General features: G+C 61.6%; 13 protein-coding genes across 13 annotated transcripts; 10 read left to right on the top strand and 3 right to left on the bottom strand.

The window, feature by feature from the left end:
• Positions 1 to 74: 74 nt before the first annotated feature.
• Positions 75 to 1,686, top strand: RHTO_02520 (Pin2-interacting protein X1; the record flags this gene model as incomplete). Its single annotated transcript, XM_016416194.1, has 3 exons — positions 75 to 144; positions 213 to 819; positions 876 to 1,686. The coding sequence occupies 3 exons, from the start codon at positions 75 to 77 to the stop codon at positions 1,684 to 1,686; spliced, it is 1,488 nt and encodes a 495-aa protein (XP_016271691.1).
• A 161-nt stretch (positions 1,687 to 1,847) lies between these two features.
• RHTO_02519 (alcohol dehydrogenase) lies at positions 1,848 to 3,336 on the bottom strand (the record flags this gene model as incomplete). Its single annotated transcript, XM_016416193.1, has 7 exons — positions 1,848 to 2,097; positions 2,155 to 2,423; positions 2,481 to 2,734; positions 2,794 to 2,806; positions 2,866 to 2,964; positions 3,027 to 3,065; positions 3,169 to 3,336. The coding sequence occupies 7 exons, from the start codon at positions 3,334 to 3,336 to the stop codon at positions 1,848 to 1,850; spliced, it is 1,092 nt and encodes a 363-aa protein (XP_016271690.1).
• A 532-nt stretch (positions 3,337 to 3,868) lies between these two features.
• Positions 3,869 to 5,187, top strand: RHTO_02518 (START domain containing protein; the record flags this gene model as incomplete). Its single annotated transcript, XM_016416192.1, has 7 exons — positions 3,869 to 4,042; positions 4,105 to 4,111; positions 4,175 to 4,230; positions 4,289 to 4,575; positions 4,634 to 4,660; positions 4,724 to 4,833; positions 4,892 to 5,187. The coding sequence occupies 7 exons, from the start codon at positions 3,869 to 3,871 to the stop codon at positions 5,185 to 5,187; spliced, it is 957 nt and encodes a 318-aa protein (XP_016271689.1).
• Positions 5,188 to 5,496: 309 nt separating this feature from the next.
• On the top strand, positions 5,497 to 6,651 carry RHTO_02517 (enoyl-CoA hydratase; the record flags this gene model as incomplete). The annotated part of the gene is made up of 6 exons (XM_016416191.1): positions 5,497 to 5,634; positions 5,693 to 5,773; positions 5,834 to 6,005; positions 6,071 to 6,124; positions 6,183 to 6,523; positions 6,589 to 6,651. The coding sequence occupies 6 exons, from the start codon at positions 5,497 to 5,499 to the stop codon at positions 6,649 to 6,651; spliced, it is 849 nt and encodes a 282-aa protein (XP_016271688.1).
• A 283-nt stretch (positions 6,652 to 6,934) lies between these two features.
• Positions 6,935 to 9,072, top strand: RHTO_02516 (Pleckstrin-like domain-containing protein; the record flags this gene model as incomplete). Its single annotated transcript, XM_016416190.1, has 6 exons — positions 6,935 to 7,014; positions 7,072 to 7,159; positions 7,220 to 7,313; positions 7,379 to 8,700; positions 8,760 to 8,822; positions 8,881 to 9,072. The coding sequence occupies 6 exons, from the start codon at positions 6,935 to 6,937 to the stop codon at positions 9,070 to 9,072; spliced, it is 1,839 nt and encodes a 612-aa protein (XP_016271687.1).
• A 216-nt stretch (positions 9,073 to 9,288) lies between these two features.
• Positions 9,289 to 11,720, top strand: RHTO_02515 (uncharacterized protein; the record flags this gene model as incomplete). Its single annotated transcript, XM_016416189.1, has 3 exons — positions 9,289 to 10,104; positions 10,165 to 10,211; positions 10,274 to 11,720. 3 exons carry the CDS (start codon positions 9,289 to 9,291, stop codon positions 11,718 to 11,720), a joined length of 2,310 nt encoding a protein of 769 aa, XP_016271686.1.
• Positions 11,721 to 11,936: 216 nt separating this feature from the next.
• RHTO_02513 (nuclear protein export protein) lies at positions 11,937 to 13,968 on the top strand (the record flags this gene model as incomplete). The annotated part of the gene is made up of 7 exons (XM_016416187.1): positions 11,937 to 12,021; positions 12,075 to 12,127; positions 12,242 to 12,297; positions 12,385 to 12,970; positions 13,025 to 13,652; positions 13,711 to 13,847; positions 13,903 to 13,968. 7 exons carry the CDS (start codon positions 11,937 to 11,939, stop codon positions 13,966 to 13,968), a joined length of 1,611 nt encoding a protein of 536 aa, XP_016271685.1.
• Positions 13,969 to 14,096: 128 nt separating this feature from the next.
• Positions 14,097 to 16,469, bottom strand: RHTO_02514 (F-box domain containing protein; the record flags this gene model as incomplete). Its single annotated transcript, XM_016416188.1, has 5 exons — positions 14,097 to 14,489; positions 14,547 to 14,730; positions 14,784 to 15,016; positions 15,074 to 16,082; positions 16,138 to 16,469. 5 exons carry the CDS (start codon positions 16,467 to 16,469, stop codon positions 14,097 to 14,099), a joined length of 2,151 nt encoding a protein of 716 aa, XP_016271684.1.
• A 146-nt stretch (positions 16,470 to 16,615) lies between these two features.
• Positions 16,616 to 17,695, top strand: RHTO_02512 (ADP-ribose pyrophosphatase; the record flags this gene model as incomplete). The annotated part of the gene is made up of 5 exons (XM_016416186.1): positions 16,616 to 16,795; positions 16,868 to 17,022; positions 17,083 to 17,270; positions 17,363 to 17,449; positions 17,535 to 17,695. 5 exons carry the CDS (start codon positions 16,616 to 16,618, stop codon positions 17,693 to 17,695), a joined length of 771 nt encoding a protein of 256 aa, XP_016271683.1.
• Positions 17,696 to 18,056: 361 nt separating this feature from the next.
• RHTO_02511 (phosphatidylethanolamine-binding protein) lies at positions 18,057 to 18,917 on the top strand (the record flags this gene model as incomplete). The annotated part of the gene is made up of 4 exons (XM_016416185.1): positions 18,057 to 18,106; positions 18,230 to 18,472; positions 18,581 to 18,688; positions 18,770 to 18,917. 4 exons carry the CDS (start codon positions 18,057 to 18,059, stop codon positions 18,915 to 18,917), a joined length of 549 nt encoding a protein of 182 aa, XP_016271682.1.
• A 539-nt stretch (positions 18,918 to 19,456) lies between these two features.
• RHTO_02510 (uncharacterized protein) lies at positions 19,457 to 20,345 on the top strand (the record flags this gene model as incomplete). Its single annotated transcript, XM_016416184.1, has 2 exons — positions 19,457 to 19,873; positions 19,935 to 20,345. The coding sequence occupies 2 exons, from the start codon at positions 19,457 to 19,459 to the stop codon at positions 20,343 to 20,345; spliced, it is 828 nt and encodes a 275-aa protein (XP_016271681.1).
• A 504-nt stretch (positions 20,346 to 20,849) lies between these two features.
• Positions 20,850 to 21,735, top strand: RHTO_02509 (uncharacterized protein; the record flags this gene model as incomplete). The annotated part of the gene is made up of 2 exons (XM_016416183.1): positions 20,850 to 21,260; positions 21,319 to 21,735. 2 exons carry the CDS (start codon positions 20,850 to 20,852, stop codon positions 21,733 to 21,735), a joined length of 828 nt encoding a protein of 275 aa, XP_016271680.1.
• Positions 21,736 to 21,890: 155 nt separating this feature from the next.
• Positions 21,891 to 22,765, bottom strand: RHTO_02508 (HD domain containing protein; the record flags this gene model as incomplete). The annotated part of the gene is made up of 5 exons (XM_016416182.1): positions 21,891 to 22,000; positions 22,059 to 22,092; positions 22,153 to 22,244; positions 22,311 to 22,400; positions 22,456 to 22,765. The coding sequence occupies 5 exons, from the start codon at positions 22,763 to 22,765 to the stop codon at positions 21,891 to 21,893; spliced, it is 636 nt and encodes a 211-aa protein (XP_016271679.1).
• Positions 22,766 to 23,174: the final 409 nt, after the last annotated feature.

Below are 23,174 nucleotides of genomic sequence, written 5' to 3'. Positions count from 1 at the left end.
TCACTCGCTCTGCTCACGCTCGTGCTGCCCGCTGGCTGGGCTCATTTGACAGCTCCAGACCCAGTCAAGCTACCATGGGACTTTCCGGCGCGACCAAGAAGCAGCGCATCCAGGATGACCCGCGCAACCTTCGCTGGGCAACAGGTGGGTCTCGTTCGCTCTCAACTCGTCGTAGGGCTTGGAGGCTGACTAAGAGGATTGTTTTTGCGCAGACACGAGCGCACCGGGCTTCCGCTTGCTCGCCTCGATGGGATGGAACCCCGACTCGAACCCTCAGCTCGGAAACGCTTCCTCCCAATCCGCCATCCTCGCGAACGGCGGATCAGGCTTCTCGCGCAAGATTGCTGCGATCCCAATTGCCAAAGACGACACGCTCGGTATTGGAATGAAGCGGGGTAGTGCGGCTGCGGTGGTCGGGTCGTTGAAGGCGATGGGCGTTGCGTCCGGCGCGAACAGCACGACCGCCGGCAGCGGGTTCGTCACGGCGGGCAGTGGGTCGTCGACGCCGCAGAATGGCGTGACGGACGGCGGCTCGGGCGGAGGAGAGTTTGGCAGCCTCCTCGCAAGGCTGAACAAGCTCAAGGAGCAGAGCGGCGGATTGTCTGCGTCGGCGAGCCCAGTGCCAGAGGGCGACGACAAGCCGAGCAAGAAGAAGCGGAAACGGTCGTCGTCTGAGTCGTTGTCGGAAGACTCGTCGAGCGAGTCGGAGGCGGAGAAGGACGCTGCCGCGAGTCCTGCACCTGTCGTCGCTTCTTCCGCCTCCGCCTCTCCCGCCCCGACTCCCGCAACCCTCGCAGCATTGAAGAACCCTCGCATGGCGTGAGTCGGCTCGCTTCTCCTGCATTACAGGCAAGACTGATCTCTCCCGTCCGCAGCGCTCGCTCGAAACACCTCCGCGCCAAACGCATGGCAACCGCCTCGAACGCCTCCGCAATGGCCGAGATCCTCGGTCTCGCACCTCCTACATCCGCCACTCCCTCTCCCGCACCATCCGGCTCGTCCACCCCCGTACTCGCCGTCAACGGTCCTCGAACCGATGGATGGCCGTCCGTCCCTCCTCGCGGGAGCAGTTCGATTGCAGTCTCTACCGCCACGACAACTACGACTGTCTCGACTGGTGGAGTTGGCGCTGCACCGGTCTTTGCGTCTGCGTCGACTACTTCGCTCGAGGCGACTTTTGAGCCTGCCCCGGCGAAGGAGGAGACGGAGAAGGAGCGGAAGAAGCGGGAGAAGGCGGAGAAGAAGGCTCGGAAGGAGGCGAAGCGCGCGAAGAAGGCTGCTAAGGCCGAGTCTGAGCCCGCTGTCGAGGAGAAGGAGAAAGAGCGCTCTCGTTCTCCCTCGCCTGAGTTCAAGGTCCACTCGGCCAAGTTTGACCCGTTCAAGGTCACGTCCGATACGCCTACGGTTGCGAGTGCGCCGGCTGCGGGCCTGTCGAGCGTGTTTGGGAGGATGTTCGTTGGCAGTTCGGCGGGCGGGATGGGCGCGACGTTCGTGCCGCCTGCTGCGTCCGCGCCCGTGGTTGAGGAGAAGGTTGAGGAGCCGGTCAAGGTGAAGAAGGACAAGAAGGAGAAGAAGGAGAAGTCGGGCAAGGAGAAGAAGGAGAAGAAGGAGAAGAAGCGCGAGGGCGAGACGAAGGAGGAGCGGCGGGCAAGGAAGGAGGCGAAGAAGGGGAAGAAGGCGGAGTAGGCAGTCGTGCGAGTTCTTCAGCGGATGTTCCGGTGTTGTATTGCCTATCTCTTCTTCGCGCTGCGACTGGCTGTCAAGGGAGAGGATCTATCTGACCTTCCCAACGACGGAGACTGCTCGAATACTGCTATTGCTTTTTCATCTAGCTATCTACGTCTCCCTCACACCTTGATGACGACCTTTCCTACGAGCGTCGCCTTGCTCATGTATGTATACGCCTCCTTGGCCTCTTCGAACCCGAAGGTCCTGTCGATGATGGGGTGGATTTTGCCCGTCTCAAGGAAGTCGACGAGGTCTTCGAGGTGCTTGCGGCTGCCGATGAGGATACCGCGGAGCGTCGCAGCTTTGCTGAGGATGCCGCCGAGAATGCCTTGCACGCCGCCAGACTCGCCGCCTGCGAGGTAGCCAATGCTGTGCGCCCCAGCCTGTCAGTGAGCTTCCCGAGACGGCCGAGACGGGTTTACGCACTCGTCAATCTCGCCACCCTGCCTCAAGCAAGCCAAACTCTTCTGCAAAGTCCCCGCGCCACCGATCTCGACCACCTTATCCGCACCCCTCCCATCCTTCGTTATCTTGAGCACCTCCTTCTCCCAGTCCGGATTCGTCTTGTAGTTGATCGTGTACAGTCGGCCGGCGCCACCGTGGTTGTGCGAGTTCCTGATGTGATTCGAGACCCGCTGGAGCTTGTCGTCCGAGGAAGAGGTAATGATCGCGTTTGCTCCGGCCGCTACAACGAGCTGTGAGGAATTCTTGTCAGCGTTTCTCTTGCCGGATGAAATGTGAGCGAGACGCACCTGAGCGCCAAAGACGGAAACGCCGCCCGTGCCCTGCAAGACGACAAACGCGCCCGGCTTGAGCGGCTGGTTCCCGCCGAAGATGGCGTTGTAAACCGTCACAGCCGCGCAAGGGAGCGTCGCAGCCTCCTCGTAGCTGTAGCCCTCGGGCATGCGGACGAGTGCGTGGGCGGGGAAGATGCGGTACTCGGTGAGCACGCCGTCGCAGCCGCCGCCGAGGGTGCCGGCGAAGAGCGAGGGGTCGTCGAGCTGGCCTGCAAGGTAAAGTACTGTTAGAGCACGAAGGATCACTCAGAATTCGACGAGAACGCACCGTTGATCAAGTCCTGCGAATCCGAAAGAGGATCAGTGAGTCTTCTTTCCGCAAGTTCAACTTCAAGCGCACCTGCGTGAAAATCCCCATGACCTTGTCACCATTCTTCCACTTCTGGACTCCCTCTCCAACGGCGACAACCTCGCCTGCGCCGTCAGAGACGGGAATTATCTGCGAAGACGAGACGAGGAGCGTCAGTTACGCTGGCGAGTCAAGCGCGAGCCGCGACGCACGTTGGTCTCGAATGGCGAGGGGTAGGTTCCGTTGGCGATCTGCGAACCAACGGCGAGTCCAGGAGCGAGGAAGCGGAGCGGAGCAAGTGGAGGAACGATGTCAGCGCGGTCGATACGGTCACCGTGGGCCTTGCGTGCGCACCTGGAGGTCCCTGTTGTTGAGAGAGACGGCATGCATGCGCACGAGCACCTCGTCTGCCTTGGGCGCTTTTGTCTCGACGCCTTCCTTCAACTGGAGCGAGTCGAAGGACTTGCTGGCGCCGGTGACGCGGTACTCATGGTGGGTCTTGGGGACGTTTCCGGCGGTCATTGTGGTTGTGCGAGTGTGCAGTCGGGTGCAGCAGTCGAGGAGAGGAGGGAGCAGCTGGACGACGTCGATGCGCCGGAGTGTTCGGCTCGGAGATTGCTCGGAGTTCGTCATCTCCGAGCATCTCTCCTCCTCACTCTCAACCCGCTGCTGACAGCTCAGGAGCCGCTTCCATGGTCGCAAGGGTTTGCTGACATGCCGTTCACGGTCTGTCTGTCCGTCCGGACACGGCGCGCGACGGCGGGACCCACCGCACCGCACCGAGCGAGCGGACCTTGACCCAGTGTCAGTGGTCTGCTGCGTCCGATCCGCCTGCCCTTGAGTGCCGTGCGGCCTTCGCGTGATCCAAAGAGGGCAAAGATGCGCGCACGTCTCCTTCAACCGAGCGCGATCCGGACGACCAGGCCGAACCCGCGACGTCGTCTCTATCGGAATCAGTCGTCGAAGCCCTTGCCCAGCTCGACCCAGCTCTTCCTCCTGCTCAGCTACTCCTTGACCACTCAGAGCGTACCTGCTTGGCCCCGCACAGCCCATCATGGCTCTCGAAGAACCTGCCCTCCCTGCTGTGCCCGAGTACCCGTCGCGCTCGCCTTGGAACAGCGAGATCGAGGGGACGAGGGAACGCTTCCTACGTGAACTGGGCGACTACAGCGGGTGGAAACCGATGGGAGAGAAGCAGGGCGTCAAGCTTTGGCGCAAGTATGACGACGTGAGTCCGGGATCCTCTTCCAACCATCCTTCGCCTCGTTCATTCGGTCTTCCCCATCGCAGGACAACAGTGAGCCTCGAAAGGTCTCGCCGCACTGGCCACGTGAAGTACTAAACGACTCTCTGCCCGCAGACCCCATTCCCTGCGTTCGCGGCGAGACGATCGTCAAGAATGCGTCGCCCTATGCCGTTCGTTTCGCTCGTCCCCTCATCTTCATTGCCTCGCTAACCCAGCTCACATCGGCAGTTCCTCGCCGGCGTCGTTCAAATGCCGGGCATGCGCAAACTCTGGGACCCCCGAACCGAACAAGGCTGCATGCTCCAACGATTCTCGCGCAACGAAGTCCTCTTCTACGCCGTGACCAAGGGCAAGCGGTTCATCGCCTCGCCGAGGGATATCGTCGGTGTGCAGAAGGACTATGTGGAGCGGGATGGGTCGTGCATGATTGTGCAGAAGAGTGTTGAGACGGATGTTGCGCCAGAACAGGCGGGGATGCGGAGGGCGACCCTAGACTTGAGCGGGTGGCACTTTGAGTGAGTTCAGGTTTCTTATCCTCGCACAGCTCGCTGCTAACGTGGCCCCCGTCCGCAGACCACAAGGGGAGGACTTGAAGGTCACGTAGGTTGACGCCTCTCGTCCGTCGCCTTCCACTCTACTGACGCGCCTCCGTCGCTCCGGCAGCTACATCTTCCGCATTGGCCTGGGCGGCATGATCCCGAACGCGCTCGTGTCGATGGCGACGACCGAGACGCCGCTCTGCACGGGACGAGCCAGAGATACCTTCTACGAATGTGCGCCCTTGACTCCGTTCCCTACCTCGGACGCGCGTGCTGATGACACTGTGTACAGACGGCTACGCACCCTACATCCGACACACCCCCGACGAGCCGAGCACGATCTTCCAGAAGGAAACCTTCAAATCTCCTCCGATCCGCGAATACCAGTGCACCGTCACGACCGGCCAACAGATCGGCGAAACCTTCGAGATTGCGTACGACTTGCGACGGATGTATAGACCCGAGGGAGGGGTGCAAGTTGCGGTCAAGGGCGAGGGAGTCCAGGCGGTTGATGACGGGAAGGGGACGGTCCGGGTGCAGACGACGGAGAGCGGCAAGACGGCGACGGTTGTACTTACTCCTCGGTAGACTCTAGGCTGTTGTTTGTTGTCTGTAGACTTCGTTTTGCAAGAGCTGTTCATAACGACCTTCTCAACCTGCGCCTCCGTCTCCGCTTCGCATTCGCTCGCTTCGCTCCTTGCTTCACAACATGAATTGCAGTTTTCGACAACACTCACTACCTTGCTGCTGCTTACCAAGCTGACTTCGACCCGGCTCACTGACCGGGCCCGGCTCGAGGAAGAAGATGTGGGGCAACTCGTCCTCGCTTGGCCTCCTTCTCCTCGCTCGCTCTTCTCACAAAGCCTTACCAGCACTCGCTGAGCTTCAACACACGTCATGGTACACCCCCAGCACCCACCCGTCGGCCCGCACCTCGTCGTCTCGTACCCTGCGCCCAAAGTCCTCCAGCTCCGCTTGAACCGCCCCGAAGCGCTCAATGCCATGACTGATGCGCTCGAGGCCGACTTGTGCAAGGTGGGAATGCCGGGGTACTTGCAGTGAAGGACGCGCTGAGTGTTGACGACGTCTGCAGATGCTCGACTGGTTCGAGGAACAGACGTCGCTTTGGGTCTTGATTGTTACGGGCACGGGGAGAGCTTTCTGCGCGGGTCAGGTGCGCTTCATATCCCTGCAATCAGGGCGAACCCCGCTAACCCGAGAATCGCGCCCGCAGGACTTGAAGAACTGGCAAAAGACAGCCGGGACGAACGACGCACCCGACGGCAACATTCGCAAGAACCCGCACGGGTTCGGCTCGCTTGCTCGTCGTAGGACCAAGAAGACGTTCATCTGCGCCTTGAACGGCTTTGCGTTCGGTGGAGGCGCCGAGATCGTGGTCAATGCTGGTTCGTCGCGCTCTTTCCGAGGCTCTCGCTCTGACATTGGAAGCTGAGGGCGTACGTTTTGGCAGACATCGTCATCGGCTGCAAGGGCGGCAAGGTTGGCTTCCCCGAAGTCAAGCGAGGTGCGCTTGCTGCCCCTTTCCCGCGTCTCTGCTCCGACTGACTCTTCGCAAATGACAGGCGTTGTCGCCGGTGTCGGCGGCATTCCCAACGCGTTCTGGCACTCCCCTCAACTCGTCCCTTACCTCCTCACGGGCAACCCAATCCCTCAGCGCGTTCTCGAAACGCATATTTTCACCGAAGTCGTTCCAGCCGACCAAGTCCTCCCCACCGCGCTCAAGTGGGCCAAGCAGATCACCGACGCGTCGCCTGAAGCTGTTTGGGTCACGAAAGAACAGATCAACATGCACAAGACGGGCATGGGCGTTGGAGACATCGTTTATGCGAGTCTTGACACGGAACAGAGCCAGAAACTCTATCGTGGGGCCAACATCCAGGAAGGCTTGCGATCGTTTGTCGAGGTGCGCCTATTACTTTATGTCAGGCGAAGACCGCAACTGACTTGCTTGTCCGGCGGCGTCTGCAGAAGCGAGAACCGGTGTGGCAGGACCCGCCCGCTCTGTCCCAGCCGAGGAAGGCGCGCTTGTAGGCTGCTCCGGCGACTCCTCGAGGAACGTATGGCTATCTCGACGTATGTACGGACAGTCTGCGTAGCGTGGTCACGTAGCGCAAGGCGGAGAGAACGGAGAGGAGCAGGAGCAATGCAAGCGTCGCAAAGGCTAGACTACCGGGCGTAAGTCAAGCCCTGTTTGAGGCTCTTGCGCCGTCTTCCGAGCCTTGTCTCTGCAAGTTGAGCGGTCGACGCAGAGGTCGTCTGTCGCGCGAGCAGGTTGTTGCACGACCGCTCACCTCGCTCGGCTGGGTTGCTTCGAATGACGCTGGACTTGTCTGATCCGGCAATCAGCACAGCATACGAGGCGCTGCTCAGCGCGGAGGGCGCTGGAGTAGACTGGTGCGTGACCTTCGGCTTCCATGACGGCGAGGAAGCTGACCGCCCTCGCTCCTGCAGGCTGATCTTGGGCTATGGTGGAGCTCAGAACAAGCTTGCGTTACTGGCCAAGGGCAGCGGCGGGCTCGAAGAGCTGAGAGGGAGACTGGTGCGCCCCTTGTTGTCCTTCCAGCTGATGAGGACCTGAGCTGACGACCTCACTTCGCAGGTCGCTGGCGAGGTGTTGTACGGGTTGTTGAAGGTCGAGGGTCGGACTCTGCTGTGGAGCCAGGTCCCGCACGAGGTTGGCGGCGTCAAGCGCGGTCCGTCCGCTTTCTCCTCCTCCTCTTGCGGCGTCTGTCAGTAGCTGACCTGGCCGGTAACGCAGCACGAGCACTTGTGCACGCACGCACAGTTGCAAACTACTTCTCGCATTACAGCAGCCTGACTTTCGCCTCGCCCGCCGACCTCGAACCCTCAGTCGTCTCGATCCGCCTCTTCCACCAGACTCCCTCCGCGCACGCTTCTCCAGCCATCCAGCAGCTCCCTTCACCCCGCTCGCAGCAGCACTCGCCTGAGCCGGCGGCTGGACGGAGACCGTCTGTTCCTGAGGCATCGTATGCGTCTGAATCCGCGAACGGCGACCCTCGAGCTCGCTCGGCAACGCCCACTCGCGGCCTCTTCGGCGTACCTACCCTATCGACTCATCCTCCGCACACCGCTGTCCCACCGCGAACCGAACACACCACGCCTGCCGCCTCTCCCTCCTCCGGCTATCCTGCTCATCTCGCGCATCCAGCCAGCGCACCAGCGCAGGCAGCCCCTCACCCCCTCTCCGAAGTCGCCTCCATCCCGACCGCGAGTTCGCCTCGAACAACACGCAATCTCCCCCCGCCCCAAAACTCCCTCAGTGTCCCGCCCGCTTCCCCTCCTACCTTCGCCTCTTCGCCCGCCAGCAGTCCAGGACTCTTTGAATCGGCAGCAGCAGCGATGCTCGTCGCCTCGCCCTCCGACTCGAGCATTGTCCTGTCGGCTCAGGAAGTTCCCACAGACGTCGCTGAGGAGGAACAGAGCATGAGGCGTGCACCGCCGCCCTCTGCAGCTACCACTGTGCCAGAGACACATTTGCCGGTATCGGACATTCAGAGTCGGACAGAGGCGTTGCAGATGTCGGACGGCGACGCACATGAGAAAGAGGCGGCGGTGTTGGAGGAGCCTTTACGGACGGCGGAAGAGGAGGCTGAGGATCGTCGGCTGATCGAGGAGGAGTTGGAGCGCCGGCGAGTGGAGGAAGAGGAGGCGCGGCGAAGAGCGGCGGAAGAAGAGGAGGAGCTTCGTGCGCAGGAGGAAGAGCGCTTGCGGCTCGAAGCTGAGGCGGAGCGGGTACGGCAGGAGGAGGAGCGTCGGCTCGCTGAGGAGGCGAGGATTGCGGAGGAAGAACGAAGAGCGGAGGAACAGCGGCTGGCGGACGAAGCGGAGCGGTTGAGGCTGGAAGAGGAGGAGCGAACGCGGAAGGCGGAAGAGGAGATGCGGCTGCTGATCGAGCGACAGCGCCTTGAGAAACAGCTGCGGGAGGAAGAGGAGGCGCGACAGAGGGAACAGGCGCGGCTGCGCGAGATCGAGGAGCGGAAGCAGCGGCTGGTGCAGGCGCGTGATTCGGGCGGCGTCATGCTGAGCGGGACGGTCAACGTCCAAGGTGGCGGGTCCATGGTGCGCTCGTTTGTCTGCTCATCGCATAGGACCCGGCTAATGCGTGCTTTGTTACGCAGCTCTGGAAACGCCGTTTCTTCCAGGTTCGCGGGTCGGGCCTCGAGCTGTTCAAGGGCGAAGCGGTACGTTCGCGGCAGTTGCCTCTGTTGACTGTCCGTGACTGACGCGGATTCTTCACAGGATGCGGACCAGCCTCTCGACACGGTCGCAGGCGACCACATCGTCAAGATTACCGACAACCCAGAAGAAGCACTCGTTCCGCACTCGTTCAAGCTCACGCTCAGGGACGACGACGAGTATCTCTTCTATTACAACACGGAGGAAGAGAAGAGTCGCCTGGTCGAGGCGCTGAACTGCGCCATGCGGCGGTAGGCTTGAGGAGGAGGAACGGAATACCCCTCTGTTGTCACCATACCTTCTGCGCCCTTAGTCGCACTATGCTGCGTAATCTACAAGCTCGTACGAAACGTATTGACGCCGTTCGCGCCAGTACATATGTGCAAACCGTGCGAGGGGACTCTTTCCCTTCAACACTTCGCTTCTCGCTGTGAATTCTCGCTTGAGCTTGCTCGGCGGCTCCCACAGGCGATGGACGACTCGCCATGGGGCGCTCCAGACGACTCCTTCGCGTCCAGCCTCCCCCGTCCACGCTCACCGCCCCTCAACTTCTCCGCGACATCATCGCTCCCGCTTCCAACAGCACCGACTTGGGCGGACGACGACGGGCCTGGATGGGGTGCATCTGCAGACGATAGCCCGGGCGCAGTCCTCCCGACTCGATCAGCGGGTCTGCCGTCGCTGGACACTTTGGACGTGCCGAAGGTGGAGGAGGATATCTCCGGAGGGACGGGCTTTGCTGGTACAAGCGGCAGTTGGGACAACGAGTCTCCAGAACTACCTCGGCTAGCGACCCTATCGCCGCCTCTCGACACCGCAGCAGACGACTCGACCGCCGACTTGCCTCCCCTCCCACCGCTCTCCTCGCCTTCCGCCGTCTTTGCCTCGCCTTCACGGCCGTCTGAGGACGCAATAGGCAGTGCGAACGAGGAGCAGGACGACGGCGGAGGCTGGGGCGGTGCTTCTCCAGACTTGCCTCCCATCGCCAGTCTGCGAGTCGCTTCTCCTCCTTCACCTGAACCTGAAGAGCGGGATTCGGGCTGGGGAGTTGAGACCGAAGACGCGGACCCGTCGGATATCCCTCCGCCCCTTCCTACCGTCGACGAAGTCTTTGCATCGGCGAAGCGGAGACGGGAGAGTGTCGAGTTGGCGAAGCAGGCCGAGGCGGGAGAAGATGCATGGGGTAGTTCGCAAGGATGGGAGGAGCGGCTGCGGATAGAGGCAGAAGCGCGCGAGAAGGAACGACTGGCCGAGCTGGCTGCCGCAGGGATTGAGCCGACGCCTGAGGTTCGTTGCACTCCTCTGCCTCGCAACGAATCCGAACTGACAGCCTTGTCATTCTCGCAGAAGCCGGCGGACAACGCCGAGACTTCAAAGCAGGACGGCGCGGAGAAGTGACTTGGAGCCGTCTTCACCGTCGTTCCGGACGGAGTGCTGACTGCGGTGTCCGTTGCAGCCCAGAACGACCGGCTGCTAATGGCGGCATCACGTCGATGTTCCGCAGCTTCCGCAAAGGAGCAGAAGATGCGGCTGCAAAGTCGACTGAGGTCGTCAAGGACGCTTCCAACTCTGCCGCTCGAGGCGTTGCTGCGATCGGGCGGACGGCTTCGGCGCGCAGCTCGCAGGATGAAGGGAGGGGTGAGTCACCTGCGCGAACGTCGGAGGAGCGGGCTGCGGGAAAGAGCTGGTGGAGTAGGTCGGGCGCCAAGAAGGAGGAGGCGAAGAAGCCTGAGCCAAAGGAGGAGGACGACCCAAACACAATCGGCGTCGAGGAGGTCCAACAGGGCGAGTCAGGACGCGTCGATTCGCCTGAGCCGCAGCAAGGTGCTATCGGCCGCTTCCTGAGCCGGCTGAAACGACCGGCGTCTGCACCGACGGAAGGAAGCTCCGATGCTCGACAGACGCCGTCGCCTCGCAACAGCAGCGAACAACAGCCGCCTGCTTTCCGAGCGGACGATTTTGACGCGCTCGCGAACGGCGAGATCGGCCGGGTCACACTCCAGGTGCGGCAGAAGCATGAGGAAGAGGACGCGACTCCACGCGGCGGTTTGTTCGGTCTGCGAAGCAAGTCGGCAGCGGCTGTCCCATCTGCACCGCCAGAGGACGACTTCGGCGGTCTCATCGGCGCGCTGGCGGATGCACCTGTCCGGCCTTCTGCAAGAAGCGGCATATCCAAAACGTTCGATCCGTTCGACCCTCTCAGCGACAGCTTCGGCGCCCTACCTGCGCCATCCGCCCCTCATCGCGCAACGCACGCTGCCGCCCCTCCGCTTCAGCCTCCGCCTAGCCAAACGGCCATTCCGCCATCCCGCCCAGCTGTCCAGCCTCCCACGCACAACCGCCGAACCTCCTCAGTCGCCTCCTTCCCTGCCTCTCCTCCTCTTGCTCCAGCCACATCTGCCAACGAACCCGAAGACTCGTTCGACGACTTCTTCAACTCGGTCGTCGCATCCACCTCGAAGCCAGTATCCCCACCTGCGGTCAAGGTTGTCGCGCCGACGCCTCGGCAAAACAAGCCAGCCTCGACTCTTCTTCCATCTGCACCTACTCAGCCTATCCGTACGACGTCGACAAAATCGCCGCCGCCTCGAATGACGATCTCGCCGCCAGTCCGCACGTCGACCGCTTCACCCGCATCTGCGAGCGGTGCAAGTCGTGCGACGACACCCATCATGCCCCTCGCTCCTCCTCCTCCGCCCTCTCAGCCTCTCGCGTCGACTCGCGGACATGTCCTTCCGCCACCGCCAGCGGTGACTCAGCGAGTCGGCACTCCCCTCCAGGCTGCACCACTCGCTCCCTCGCCCGCCTCTTCCGCCGGCGCCAAGTCTCCCTCCCCTGCTCCACCTCAGCGCTCCACGTCAGGCCCCCTCTCGCTCGACGACCTGTCGTTCTTCGAGAGTTAGGCGGAGCGTTTCTTCTCCTCTCCTAGATTGCCACCGTTTCTGTAGCTTTTTCCGTTGCCGTCCCTGTTATATCATCACTGTGCGCATCGACTGCTCTGCAAGGACTTCGCGAGTTGTCGAGTGCCATCGTCGTTGGTCCAGGTGACGGAGGTTCGTCCTCACGCTCACCACTCGCTCGCGCTTGCTGTCGCGCTTGCTGCACTGCTTGATTCAGCAATGGTTAGCGAGAGTCCCAACGACAAGCCCAGTTCGACCGCCACGCCCGTCGAAGCCAGTCTTCCCGCCGTCACTCCCACAACGGGTTCGTCCCCTCTCACACCGCTCGTGTGCCTTCGCTGACCATGCACTATGCAGAACGGACACGGCAGAAGCGACCTCGTGCAGCGGTGGATCCCGGCACGCCCAAGGTGAGCCGCTCGTGGACGCCTTGTCCGTTGACATCGGTCGTCAACCGTCCTTGCTCTCCCGTCTCGCGCTGCGTGTGATGCTTCGTGAGCTGACAGCTTTCTGTCTGCTCGCAGGGTGATGGAGACGAGGGGAAGGGCCCGTCCAGCATGACGCCGCTCGCGAAGAAGGGGTGCGTCCTGCTTCCGCGACACCCTTATCCCTCTTGCGCTTGTAAGGCAAGATCGTCTGACCGCTGATATCTGGTTCCGTTCTACAGCCGTGTCGAGGAAGGAGAAGAAGGCGGTTCGGACAATGAGCGGTCTGCGACCCCACCTCCCGCCGGCGAGGCTTCCAACTCTCGTCCGTCAACTCCGTCGCAGGACGTCAGCCCAACCAAACCGCCTGCGACGGAAGGCAAGGATACGAAGAAGCTGCGCGAGCGCGTTGCGGCGATGAAGCCGCCCGGCCAGACCGGCGAGATTGAGGAGGGTTCGACACAGGACGTCGAGATTGCCGAGGTTGCGGACGAGGTCTCGGCCTCCGCTGCCAAGCTCGGCAACGAGCAGGAAGCGAAGGAGACGAAGGACGTCGAGATCGCGGAGGTTGCGGCTGACGTCGGCAAGTCTGCGGAACAACTTGCGCAGCAGGACGAGCGCAAGGAGCAGGACGACATGGAGGGGATCGGAAAGGGCGCGTCGAAGGAGGTTGCGGACACGGCGGCCGAGGTGGCGGAGTCGGCTGCGATAGTCCAGGCAAAAGACGAGAAGATCGCCGACGCCGCCAGCGAGGTCGCGGAATCTGCCAAGGAGGTTCCGGAACCGACGCCCGCACCGACACCAAAGCCAAACACGTCGGACCAAGCTGTGAGTCGTTTCGCATGCCTGTGTGCCCGCGCAACTGACGTTTTGGCTTCCTAGTCCTTCTCAAGCTACTCCTCGACCGCCTCACCCTTCGCCGCATTCGCCTCTACCTCTTCTCCTCTCGCTTCCGTTCCGGCGCTTGCAAAGCCATCTGCAGAGCAGCAGAAGCCGAAGACGAAGTCGACGTTCTCGGCCGCTCCTTTCGCCGCCTCGTCCATTCCTCCAGCTGTTCCTCCCGCCTCCACGACCGACAAGCCCGCTTTGACTGAGCCTGTCGCCGTCGCATCGACTTCGACGCCCTTCACCAAGGCAGCACCGACGACCAACCTCGCCGCGGCGTCACCTTTCTCTGCCTTCGCCTCGACAAGCGGGTTCGCCGCTGCCGGCAAGTCGAGCGCCTCGTCTGCCTTCAGTGCGTTTTCAGCTACGCCGTCGGCTTTCACCGCCGTTCCCTCATCCGACTCTGGCGCGACGTCGTCGTCCGCGTCGCCCGCGCCTGCCGATACTGAGGAGAAGCGCGTCTACACCGAGCAGGAGGTCGTGACGGGCGAGGAGGATGAGGAGACCGTGCACAGCGTCCGGTGCAAGCTGTTTGCGATGCACGAGGGCAACTGGGTCGAGAGGGGGACCGGGCCGTTCAAGGTGAACCAGACGAAGAAGGAGGGCAAGCACAGCGCTCGACTAGGTGCGCAACTGTTCGCTACTTTCGTTGATTCGTCCGTCCTGATCCATTGCGTGCGCAGTCATGCGCGCGGACGCTACCCACCGCCTACTGCTCAACGCGCCGTTGTTCCGCGAGTTCGTCATCGACGTCAGCAACGAGAAGTACGTGCGCTTCACGGTCATTACAGGCGACGGACCGACGAGCTACATGTTGCGGGTGCGTATCTCTCCTCCTTCGCCCACAAGCTCGTCGCTGACTTCGCTCGGAACAGACGGCCAACGCGGCGGCGGCGCAGAACCTGGTGCAGGCCGTGCGGGACAAGGCAGCAACGCTGTAGACGCTTCTTCTCTCACTCTTCACTCGCAGCCTCTTCTTGATCGTCTCTCTCGTTCTGTACTTCGATATGCAACCAGCTTCTATCCCTTTGCCCTGTTCATTCCGTACGATGCGATATGGAGTTTGCGGCTAAATACGCACGCGCCGGAAGGTCGATACGGCGCTCAACTCGAGCCAGTGAATCTGGATCTCCTCGACGCTCTCGATGACCTTCTCCTGCGCCGTCTCGGCCAGCTCAGGTGGCGGCGGGAGTCTCGGCTCGCTCTTGAAGAACCTGACCCTTGCCGGACTCCAGCTCGGGCTGGTGTAGCCGGTCAGAGCGAGTCGGCCGTAGCCTTGCACGACGCCTTCGTCCCAGTCGGGCCCAAGACCGTTGTTCAGGGACGTATACGCGGGAGAAGACGGGTCGAGGGAAGAGAAATCGCGGAACTTGGTTGACGAGATGGTCGGGACGATGGGGGGAGCGGAGGAATCGAGGAGAATGTCGGCGGAGGTGGGAGGGAGAATAGCAATCCAGGACGGCTGCGAGCAAAGATCGTCAACCATAGATTGGCGGACTTGAACGGGAGAACCACGCACCTGTCCGCTGGGGACGTTAGCATCGCCCGTGGCCTTCGTCGCCTGTATAACGTAGTGATAAGACGGCGCAGCTGCGTATTCATTCTCGCTGTCGCTGCTGTCCGCATCCTCCTGTCGCGGAAACTCGGCGATACCGACAGTAATATAGATGAACTCGAGGCCGTGGGCCGAGTAAGTACCGACCCTGCAAGCCCAAGTCAGCAAGAGCTTCGAGAACGATAGCCGTCCGACACGCACCACAAGCCCTCGAGAGATCGCGCGGGAATATCGCCGTGCTCGTCGGCGTGGGACTCGTCAATCCAGCGCAAGGGCCTGGCGGGCGCTTTGACGGGGAAGAACGCCTCGCTCGACGCGTCGACAGCGTCCGCGAGCTGGTCGTCAGTCGAGGCGGATGCTCCCGCATCGTCGGCAGAAGGAAGGGGTGGAGAGACTGGCTGCGGTGGCGAGCCGGGTAGTCGCAAGACGAACCCCTGCGAGAGAGTCTGTATCAGCGACGGAAGCCATTTGAAGAAGCGAGCCTGACGCACGCCTTCCGCTTCGTCGCCCGCTCGCAAGATGGTGATCGGCCGCCTAGTCTCCTCCGGGTCCTGCTCCCGTCCGTGCCACAGCACCGCCATCCCGCCATTCGCTCCTACGCCTCGCCGCCTGGTCGTCGCCGTCCCGTTCGACCACCTCTCACTCGTCCCTGCACTGGACGACGTCTCGCCGCGCGCCTGGTCACTTGTCGGAGGATGCTTCGGCGTCCGTTTCGCGCGGATGCGGAAGCCCGTTACGAAAGCCTCGTCATCTTCTCCACTTGCCTCGTCCGCAGGCTGGACGACCTCGGCCAACGGAAGCTCCGCTCCATCAGGCGATCTGAGCCAGTCCTTCAAGCCTCGGAACGCCCCGTCACCGAGCTTGATCATATGGCGAGGCGGATCAGTCCGTCCAGCCCGCCAGACTAGCAAGTCGGCCGTGTTGAGTTCCTCGAGACCGACGAGTTGAGCGGTCGGCCACGGGCGGTCGGGCAGTCGGCCGCTGAAGAGGGCGAAGAGGGCTTCGCGGTGCAAGCCGACTCGTGCAGCCGGGTCCCAAGGCTGGTCGTTCGCGCCCCCGGGCAAATCGGCCGACGAGGCGGACGGACGCTCGACCTTTCGCCTGACCGGTTCGAGTGCGAGGCGAAGTCGCACCGAAGACGCTTGAGGCGGAGCTTGCCCTGCAAGCGCACCGTCCGCCCGCGCACGCAAAGTGGAGAGACAAGCTCCTTCCTCGGGCGTGATCTCGAATGTATGCGAGCCGAAGTCGTATGTCGGCTCGAGGAGTTCCATAGACGCGCCGGCGTAAGGATGCGAAGGGTTGACTTGTGGCGAGATGAACAGGAGGCTCTGCTCCGGACGAGGGCGCACGGCGCCGAAGGGTAGGAAGTTGGGAGGCGGAGGTGTCGCGGTGGAGTAGCGGTTCCGAGGGATCATCTGTGTCGCAGCGATAGTGTAGCGAGGCGGTCGGTCGGCGGAAGCGAGAGGGGAAGATCGGATGCCGACTCGTGAAATGCGAGAACTGCGCCGGACAGAATGGTCAGCGCGGTCCTTTCTCGCGAGCGACTCGCACGCACGTGAAGGAGATCGACGACGCAAAGTATCCCAAGTTCTGCCCGTGCGGAAGAAGGAAGCTGGCCGCCTTGAACCAGGTCGACCCGTTGTCTTCCCTCGCGGACAAGCCTGCCTCGTCGCCTGCCTCGCCGATCCAGTGTTCCCGCACGACCGTCTGCACAATACTCCTCCACAGCGTCTCTGACCGCGCGACCGCATGCAGAATGGTACAAGTTGCCGAGAGGCGGACGAGCGATTGAGGGTCGAGGAGCGAGAACGTCCTGAGCAGCAGCTCTGGCGGGAGGGTGACTAGCGAGGCCTGCTGTGAGTCTCCAGTAGCCATCTCAGCATCCATCGTGACTGCCAGCAGCGATGCTCGAGGACGTCGACTGACAAGTCGCGGTCGAAGAGACGTCACGGACGAGTTGGCGTCTTGCACTCCCTCGCTGTCGACTGTGCTCAGCTAGGACACGTTTCTGAGCTTGTATCGATTGCCCGTTGATGCTACGGAGGCGCCTGCTCTCATCCACGCCTCTCTCTCGACCCCGCCCCACCTTCATCAGAAACAGTTCGCAAACGACGCACACCCGCACAATGGCTTCTTCCTCGCTGCCAAAGGTCAAACCCTACTCGCAGGGTCAGGCCAAGATCCGCAACTCGGAGCCGATGAAGGAGGGCAAGGTGTGTTGGCCTCGTCTGCTCGTCTCGTCTGTCTACCTGGCTCGGTGTACTGATTGAAGGCTTCTTCCGTAGTGGATCGGACTCGAGAAGATTGACTGGACGGACGAGGACGGTAAGGACCGAGTGTGGGAGATGGCCGTTCGTAAGACGACTTCGGAGGGAGGAATCGACGCCGTTGCGATCGCTGCACTGCTCAGACACCCGAGCAAGCCTGTCTCGCTTCCCATGTGGGTCGCGATGAGCATTTGTCCCGTCGCCCGTCTACTGACACCTTAATCGACCCGCAGCATCCTCCAGTACCGTCCGCCAATCCGCAACATCTGCGTCGAGTTGCCCGCAGGCTTGATCGACAAGGGCGAGTCTCCGGAGAAGTCGGCAATCCGGGAGCTGTACGAGGAGACGGGCTACGGCGGCAAGGAGTTCGAGGGACGCATCGAGGTGCTCGAGGTGGGAAGCACGATTGTCAGTGATCCCGGTGCGTCCTCGCCTCATGAGCTCACGTTCAGATGAGCCGTGACACGGCTGACTGCTGACGAGTAGTGCGGAAACCGCTTGCGAACCAACCAGGCATGAGCAAGGCAAACATGTCGCTCGTCACGCTGCAAGTCGAGCTGAAGGAAGGCGAGGAGGAGCCCACGCCTCATCTTGACGAGGGTGCGTACTCTTCAGCTCACTGCCGCGTCCCAGACGAGGAGTCGCTGCCAAGATCACAATTGACGATCATTCCTCCTCCTCGCAGGCGAGCATATCGACGTTCGTGTCGTCCCAGTCGCCGAGCTCTATTCGCATCTTCAGGCATTCGAGGAGCTCGGATACACCGTCGACGCACGACTGCACCACTACGCAGCAGGGATCGAGGCGGCGAAGAAGCTGTTTGGGCAGGGCAGCGAGAGGTTGTGAGGGCTTGTAGCGGTCCTGCGGATCTTTGCAACTCCCGCTGGGTCATGCCAGCGTGCTACGGTGCGGTCTGTACCGACAGAGAGCGTGCAGAGCGCGGTCTCGCTTTTCGATGGCGCCCCACTCACGACGAGGAGGAGAAGGTCGACTTTCTCGTCCGTTGAAGGACTGCTCAGGTGTGGCGAGCACTTGTAACGTCTGAAATCGACGTCTTGCGTCCGATACGAACCTTGCGCGGGCCTTGACAGTTCTCGATGCGACTTTCCTCCGACCGAGGGCCTGACGCAACCGACGGACCTCCCTCTGCTTCCGCTCACTCACTGCTCTCACAGCTCTATCGCTACTCCACACCAGACGACACGCAATGGCAGCAGACACACACTCGAGCTCGACTGTTGAGGGAGTTAGGCAGGCGTGCGTCGCTTTCTCTCTCCTCCGCCGGCCTGCGTTGCTGACCCGCTTCTCCTCCTCGTCCGACTCCGCTACACCCTCATGTGCACTCTTTGCGTCCCTGTCTCCACTCTTATCCTCGCGCAGTCTCGAGAAGAGCGGCCTCCTCGGCAGCTCCCTCATCCCCAATTCGTTCACTCCCAAAGTCACCGTCCACGCGACCTACCCTTCCTTCGGCAACGTCGTGGTCGGCTCGACGTACGCCATCGACCAGACGCAGGACGAGCCGACCGTCTCGTTCAACGCTCCGCCGGGGAAAGAGTCCAAGTTCACCATCGTCCTTGCCGACCCCGACGCCCCTTCGCGCGATGACCCGAAGTGGGCGCCCTTGTGAGTCCGCCCTTGCTCATTAGCGAGACGAGCCGAGCGGAAAAGAGTCAAAGGCGGGACGCGGGAGAGAAGGGAACCGGACGGAACTGAGTTGCTCTCGTCCTGCAGCCGCCACTGGGTTCTCGCCGACGTCGTCCCCGGCAAGGCGGCTGGCACGACCATCGCCACCTACATGGGTCCGGCTCCGCCTCAGGGTACGGGACCGCACCGCTACGTGTGAGTCGCTCGTTTCTCCGTTTTTCGGTTGAGCATGACTGATGTTATTCTCTCACTTTCGCCAATCCCTCCCTCTCACAGCTTCCTCCTCTATGCCCAGCCGTGGGACCACACCCCGACGCTCCCGAACGACTCGGACGACCGCCCTTCCTTCGATGTCGGCAAGTTCGCCAAGGACAATGAGCTCGACCTCATCGGCGCGACTTTCTTCTACGCCGAGAAGAAGTGAGCAGTCGCATAGGAGGAGTCGGAGGATGTGCTTGAAGCGTTGAGATGCGAGAAAAGCGCTTGTGAGGATTGATGGGAGGAGTCGCTTGAGACGGTCGCTTCGAGGGCGGAACTGACCGCCGAAGGAGCGCTTGAGGGGTATCGTACTACCGTCAACTGTCAATAGCAAAGTCAGTACCCATTTCATACCTGGTCGCAACAAGGTCGTCGAGGTTGGGAAGGTCGAGACGAAGGAAGGCGCTCTGTGTCGTCGCTATTGACGGCGTGTGCGCTTCAAGTATGTGCTACACCAGCTAACAAATATTCACCTTCAAGACGCGCGTCAGGTGAGACCGCGATAGTCCGGGAGGCTTGCCCACTCCCCTCGTCTCTCGCTGCTCTCCTCCCGCACCACTCACGAGCTCGCCACCGCTTGAGCTGGACGTGTAACTTGCTGCAAGCGCTCTGACTACCTCCACCACCGCACCACCTCCGCCTCCCATTGGCTCACAAGCCCCGCCTCCAATCCCTTCCTGCACCCTCCCTTCTATCGCCGAGGCCATGGGACGCGACTACTGGGCCAGCGCTTGGCTGGCCTACGGTGCTTACGCCAACCCGCCTCAGCTTTACCTCGCCGCCAAACTCTACTACGACGTTTTCCAGGGCCCGCTCATTACCCTCTCCCTCATCCATCACCGTCGCGCGAACGGCACCCTCCATGGGGGAGTCGCCAGCCGTCTTCCTCCTGAGCTCTGGATCATGCTCGCCGAAGCGGTGCACCATGAAGCCCAAGCAATGCTGGAGGCGGCTGTCCATGACTTGACTGTCGCTGCAACCTGCGGCGCCTGCCGTACACAGTTGCTGTCGGGCGCACTGCTCAGGTGGCGCGACCATCCCTATATCGCAAGTGAGGCTTGGACAGGCTGCCAAGGTTGTCAGCGCAAGGCTGAGGAAACTATCGGGGCTATCTATCATCTCGTGCGTTAAGTTCTGCCTTTGCCCTCCTACAGCTCACTGCTAACATTCTCTCCACCACCAGGATGTGCTTCCCTTCCTGAACACCTATGGTCTCACTACTGAGTGGTACAAATACCCTCAGTGCTACCATGTCCCTGACTATGTACCTGGACGCCAGACCGAGGAGGAGCTCCAGCGGAGTGAGCAGCGATACAGACAGCGATGGGACGTCCGCGCCCAAGTGCTTCTACAGCCCCACAATTACGCCGTCGTGGAGCAGCTGAGGGGAGATGAGGTGAGCACTTCGTGCGGGTACGATGAGCGGGAATTCAGCACCTGCCAGGTGCTCACAAGGGAGGAACTGTGTGCGCTGCTAGGAGACCAGCGCCTGGCAGGCCTCTACCGCCGGTTCTTTGCAGACTGGCCGATGGGTGCGGATTGGAAGGAGAGGGAGCCGCAGCTGCACATCCGCTGCGTGGGCGAGTCGGGATGAGGAGCGGCAAGTCACAATGGGTCAGGCTCCTTCGTCCTGTCTCAAGCAATATTTGTCGTCTCTGCCAGAACACTCGATGGGACAGCGAGAGTGCGAGAGATGAGGCGAGACGAACATCCACGAGTTGCGAAGGTCAGCTTAGGATGACTTCCTTCCGCGTCTGCTTCCAACAGAACCAGTAAATAGACAGTATGCGAAGAAGAGATGGAGTGTGTGAAACGACAGTTGTCGCTGGATGTCGCTGGACCAGACCACGACGCGAATCTTCGCCCTCCGCCATTCTTCCCTCTTGCCTTGACTCGACCTCCGTCCAGCAGTCAGACTTGTCGGAACGCTCACTCTCGCACTGGTGCAGCACACCGCGGCACTCGCTTTCTTCCGCACCGACACTTCCGCGCCGCACCAAATCCCACTCTCTTTCGCGCGTTCCTTTGACGAGCTTCCCGACCTACATCAGCCCTTCAGGGCGCGAGCTTACCTTTCCTACAGTCTATCACACTCGGCATGGGGCGCGAAGCTCACGCAGATGCGTGGCTCTCTTTCGGCGTCGACTGCTTCGCAGTTGAGCTTGATGCGGCCATGCGCACCTCCGTCTGCTTCTTCAGATCCCTCCACGCCCTCCGCATGTTGCGCGTCCGCAGGCTGCAGGGCACACTGAGCGGCGGATCCGCCTCGCGCCTCCCCGTCGAGTTGTGGGATCTCCTGATCTCCTCCTGCAGGAGCACGGCGAGGGAATCGTTCCGGGACGAGATGGACGACATTACCGTTCGCACAATGTGTGACGCTTGCAAGTCCAAGACTCAGCCGGACATTCGCCTTCGATGGGGCGACCACCCGAGCGTCCACAAAAACCCGGACTGCGGAGCCTACTACGAACTCGCTGAGCCAGTCGTAGAGCAGATCTACAATGACTGGGTAAGTGAGGGCGTCGAGCTTGACACGGGCGCGCAGCTGACACATGAAGGGCACACAGAGGCCTGTCGATTTCTTCCTCCACGAATATCACCTCGCAGTCAAGTGGCACCGCTGGCCACTGTCCGAATACAACATTGACTATCCTGAGGAAGCAGAAGCTGGAGCCGAAGACCAGGGTTGGTTCTTCAACGTAGCCCAGACCGAGTTCGTGCATCTGCGGTACCGATCCTCGCTCGGTAAGGTCCTCCGCGGTGCCGGCACCGCCACAGGCTACGGCCCGAACAGCGAAACGACCAACTTGCCGTCAACAGAGCAAGTCGCCGCGATCCTCTCGAAGCCCTGCTGGAATGCGACGTTCAGGAGGTTCTTCGGGGACTGGGATTTCTCCGACGTCCAGTCGCGCGCGCCGGCGTTCCCTGACGGAACCGGGAAGCCCGCTCTGCGTCTCGAGTGCCAGGTGAACATGTACGAGTAGGATGAGTGGATCAGAATGTCGGGACCGTCGAGCAGAGGAGCAAGACGGAGGTCGTATCGCGTCGTAGTGGCGTTGCCAATACATCCGTGGTGAAGTCTCGCTCATTCCTGGACCATTAGAGTGAAGACAGACTGGGACTGAGGTTGCGAAAGCCTTCATTCGCACTCCGGATGGCACTTGTACGTCTTGCCGCCAAGCTCGAACGTCCCGTTCCGGTAGATCTCGTCGAGCTTCTCCCCTAAGCCGGGGTTGACGTGCTTGCAACCTGTGCGTGCCTCACAATCAGCTCGGGCGGATCAAGTCTGGAAGAGGAGGGAACGCACTGTCCGTCACCCGTTTTGACCAGACGAAGTACTCCTGCGCACCCGCGAGCCGTTAGCAAGAGGAGCGAGATCGATTGTAAGCGGTTCGGCGCACCTGTATCCGCTGGACCGACCACCCTGCTGGCCGCCCCTTCGCGCTCATCAAGTCCGTCAAGTTCGAGAGCTTGTCGGCGAGCTTGACGTGCTCTGCGGCGGCATGCATACTTGTGAGCATCAAGGCTTGTCTGTAAGGTCAATGAGACGAGAACGCACTCGCTTCGTCCGACTTGTGAGGCGAGTGGTCGATCTGCGCCTGTTTCCGCGCCTCCTTGCTCAGCGACTTGTCGTCCGAGCACTCGAGCACTGCGCAGAACCCTGTCAGCACATCACCTCGCTCGTCAGGACTCGCTTGACGCACCAATATTCGTCACGACATCCCCGAACCGCTCTCTCAGTTCCTGAACCGTCGTCTCCGTATCCTCAATCACATCATGCAACATCGCCGCCTGCAACACCTCGATGGGCGGATTGGGATGCAGACTCGACGCAGGGGAGGCAAGAAGCGCCGCCACGTGGAGGGGATGTTGGACGTAGGCGGGTGAGGAGGGCGATTTGCGACGTTGTTGGGAGTGCGCGACGGCGGCGAAGTGGGCGGTTGAGAGGAGTTGGAAGGTCAGGGAGGGGTCGGTGGCGATTGGTGTGTGGGGGAGGTCGGCGGTGAGCGACATGATGGAGCGGCGAAGAGGGGAGGAGACGAGGCGGAGAAAGGTCGGGCGAGAAAGTGTCGAGGTAGCCCGAATGGCTCGAAGAATGGACGTCGAGGGTCTGAAGTACGCCAGAGCGAAAGAAGGAGGCGTCCGACGCGAACAGTCGAGGGGGAGGAGAGGCTGTGCGAGGTCGAGGAGGCGAGTCTGCGAGACAGGCAAGCGTTGAGCGTGCCGTAACCTTCTCAGCCGTCTTTTGAGCACTGCTTGCGCCTGTCAATAGCCTCGCCAACGCCCTTGCCGCGTTCTCATCGACCTTGCTGCTCCCGAAGTGACGTCGAGCGATGAGAAAAACTCACAAGTCTGAGGGAAGGGCAAGGCTTCCTGGCGTGGCAGAGCAGCGATACAAGTCTGTGAGAGCCGTAGAAACGCT

Source organism: Rhodotorula toruloides (genome assembly GCF_000320785.1).
Source record: "Rhodotorula toruloides NP11 unplaced genomic scaffold Scaffold19, whole genome shotgun sequence".
NCBI classification, from domain to species: domain Eukaryota; kingdom Fungi; phylum Basidiomycota; class Microbotryomycetes; order Sporidiobolales; family Sporidiobolaceae; genus Rhodotorula; species Rhodotorula toruloides.
The sequence above is the reverse complement of the archived record's forward strand: the minus strand, read 5'-3'. Positions and strand labels throughout refer to the sequence as shown.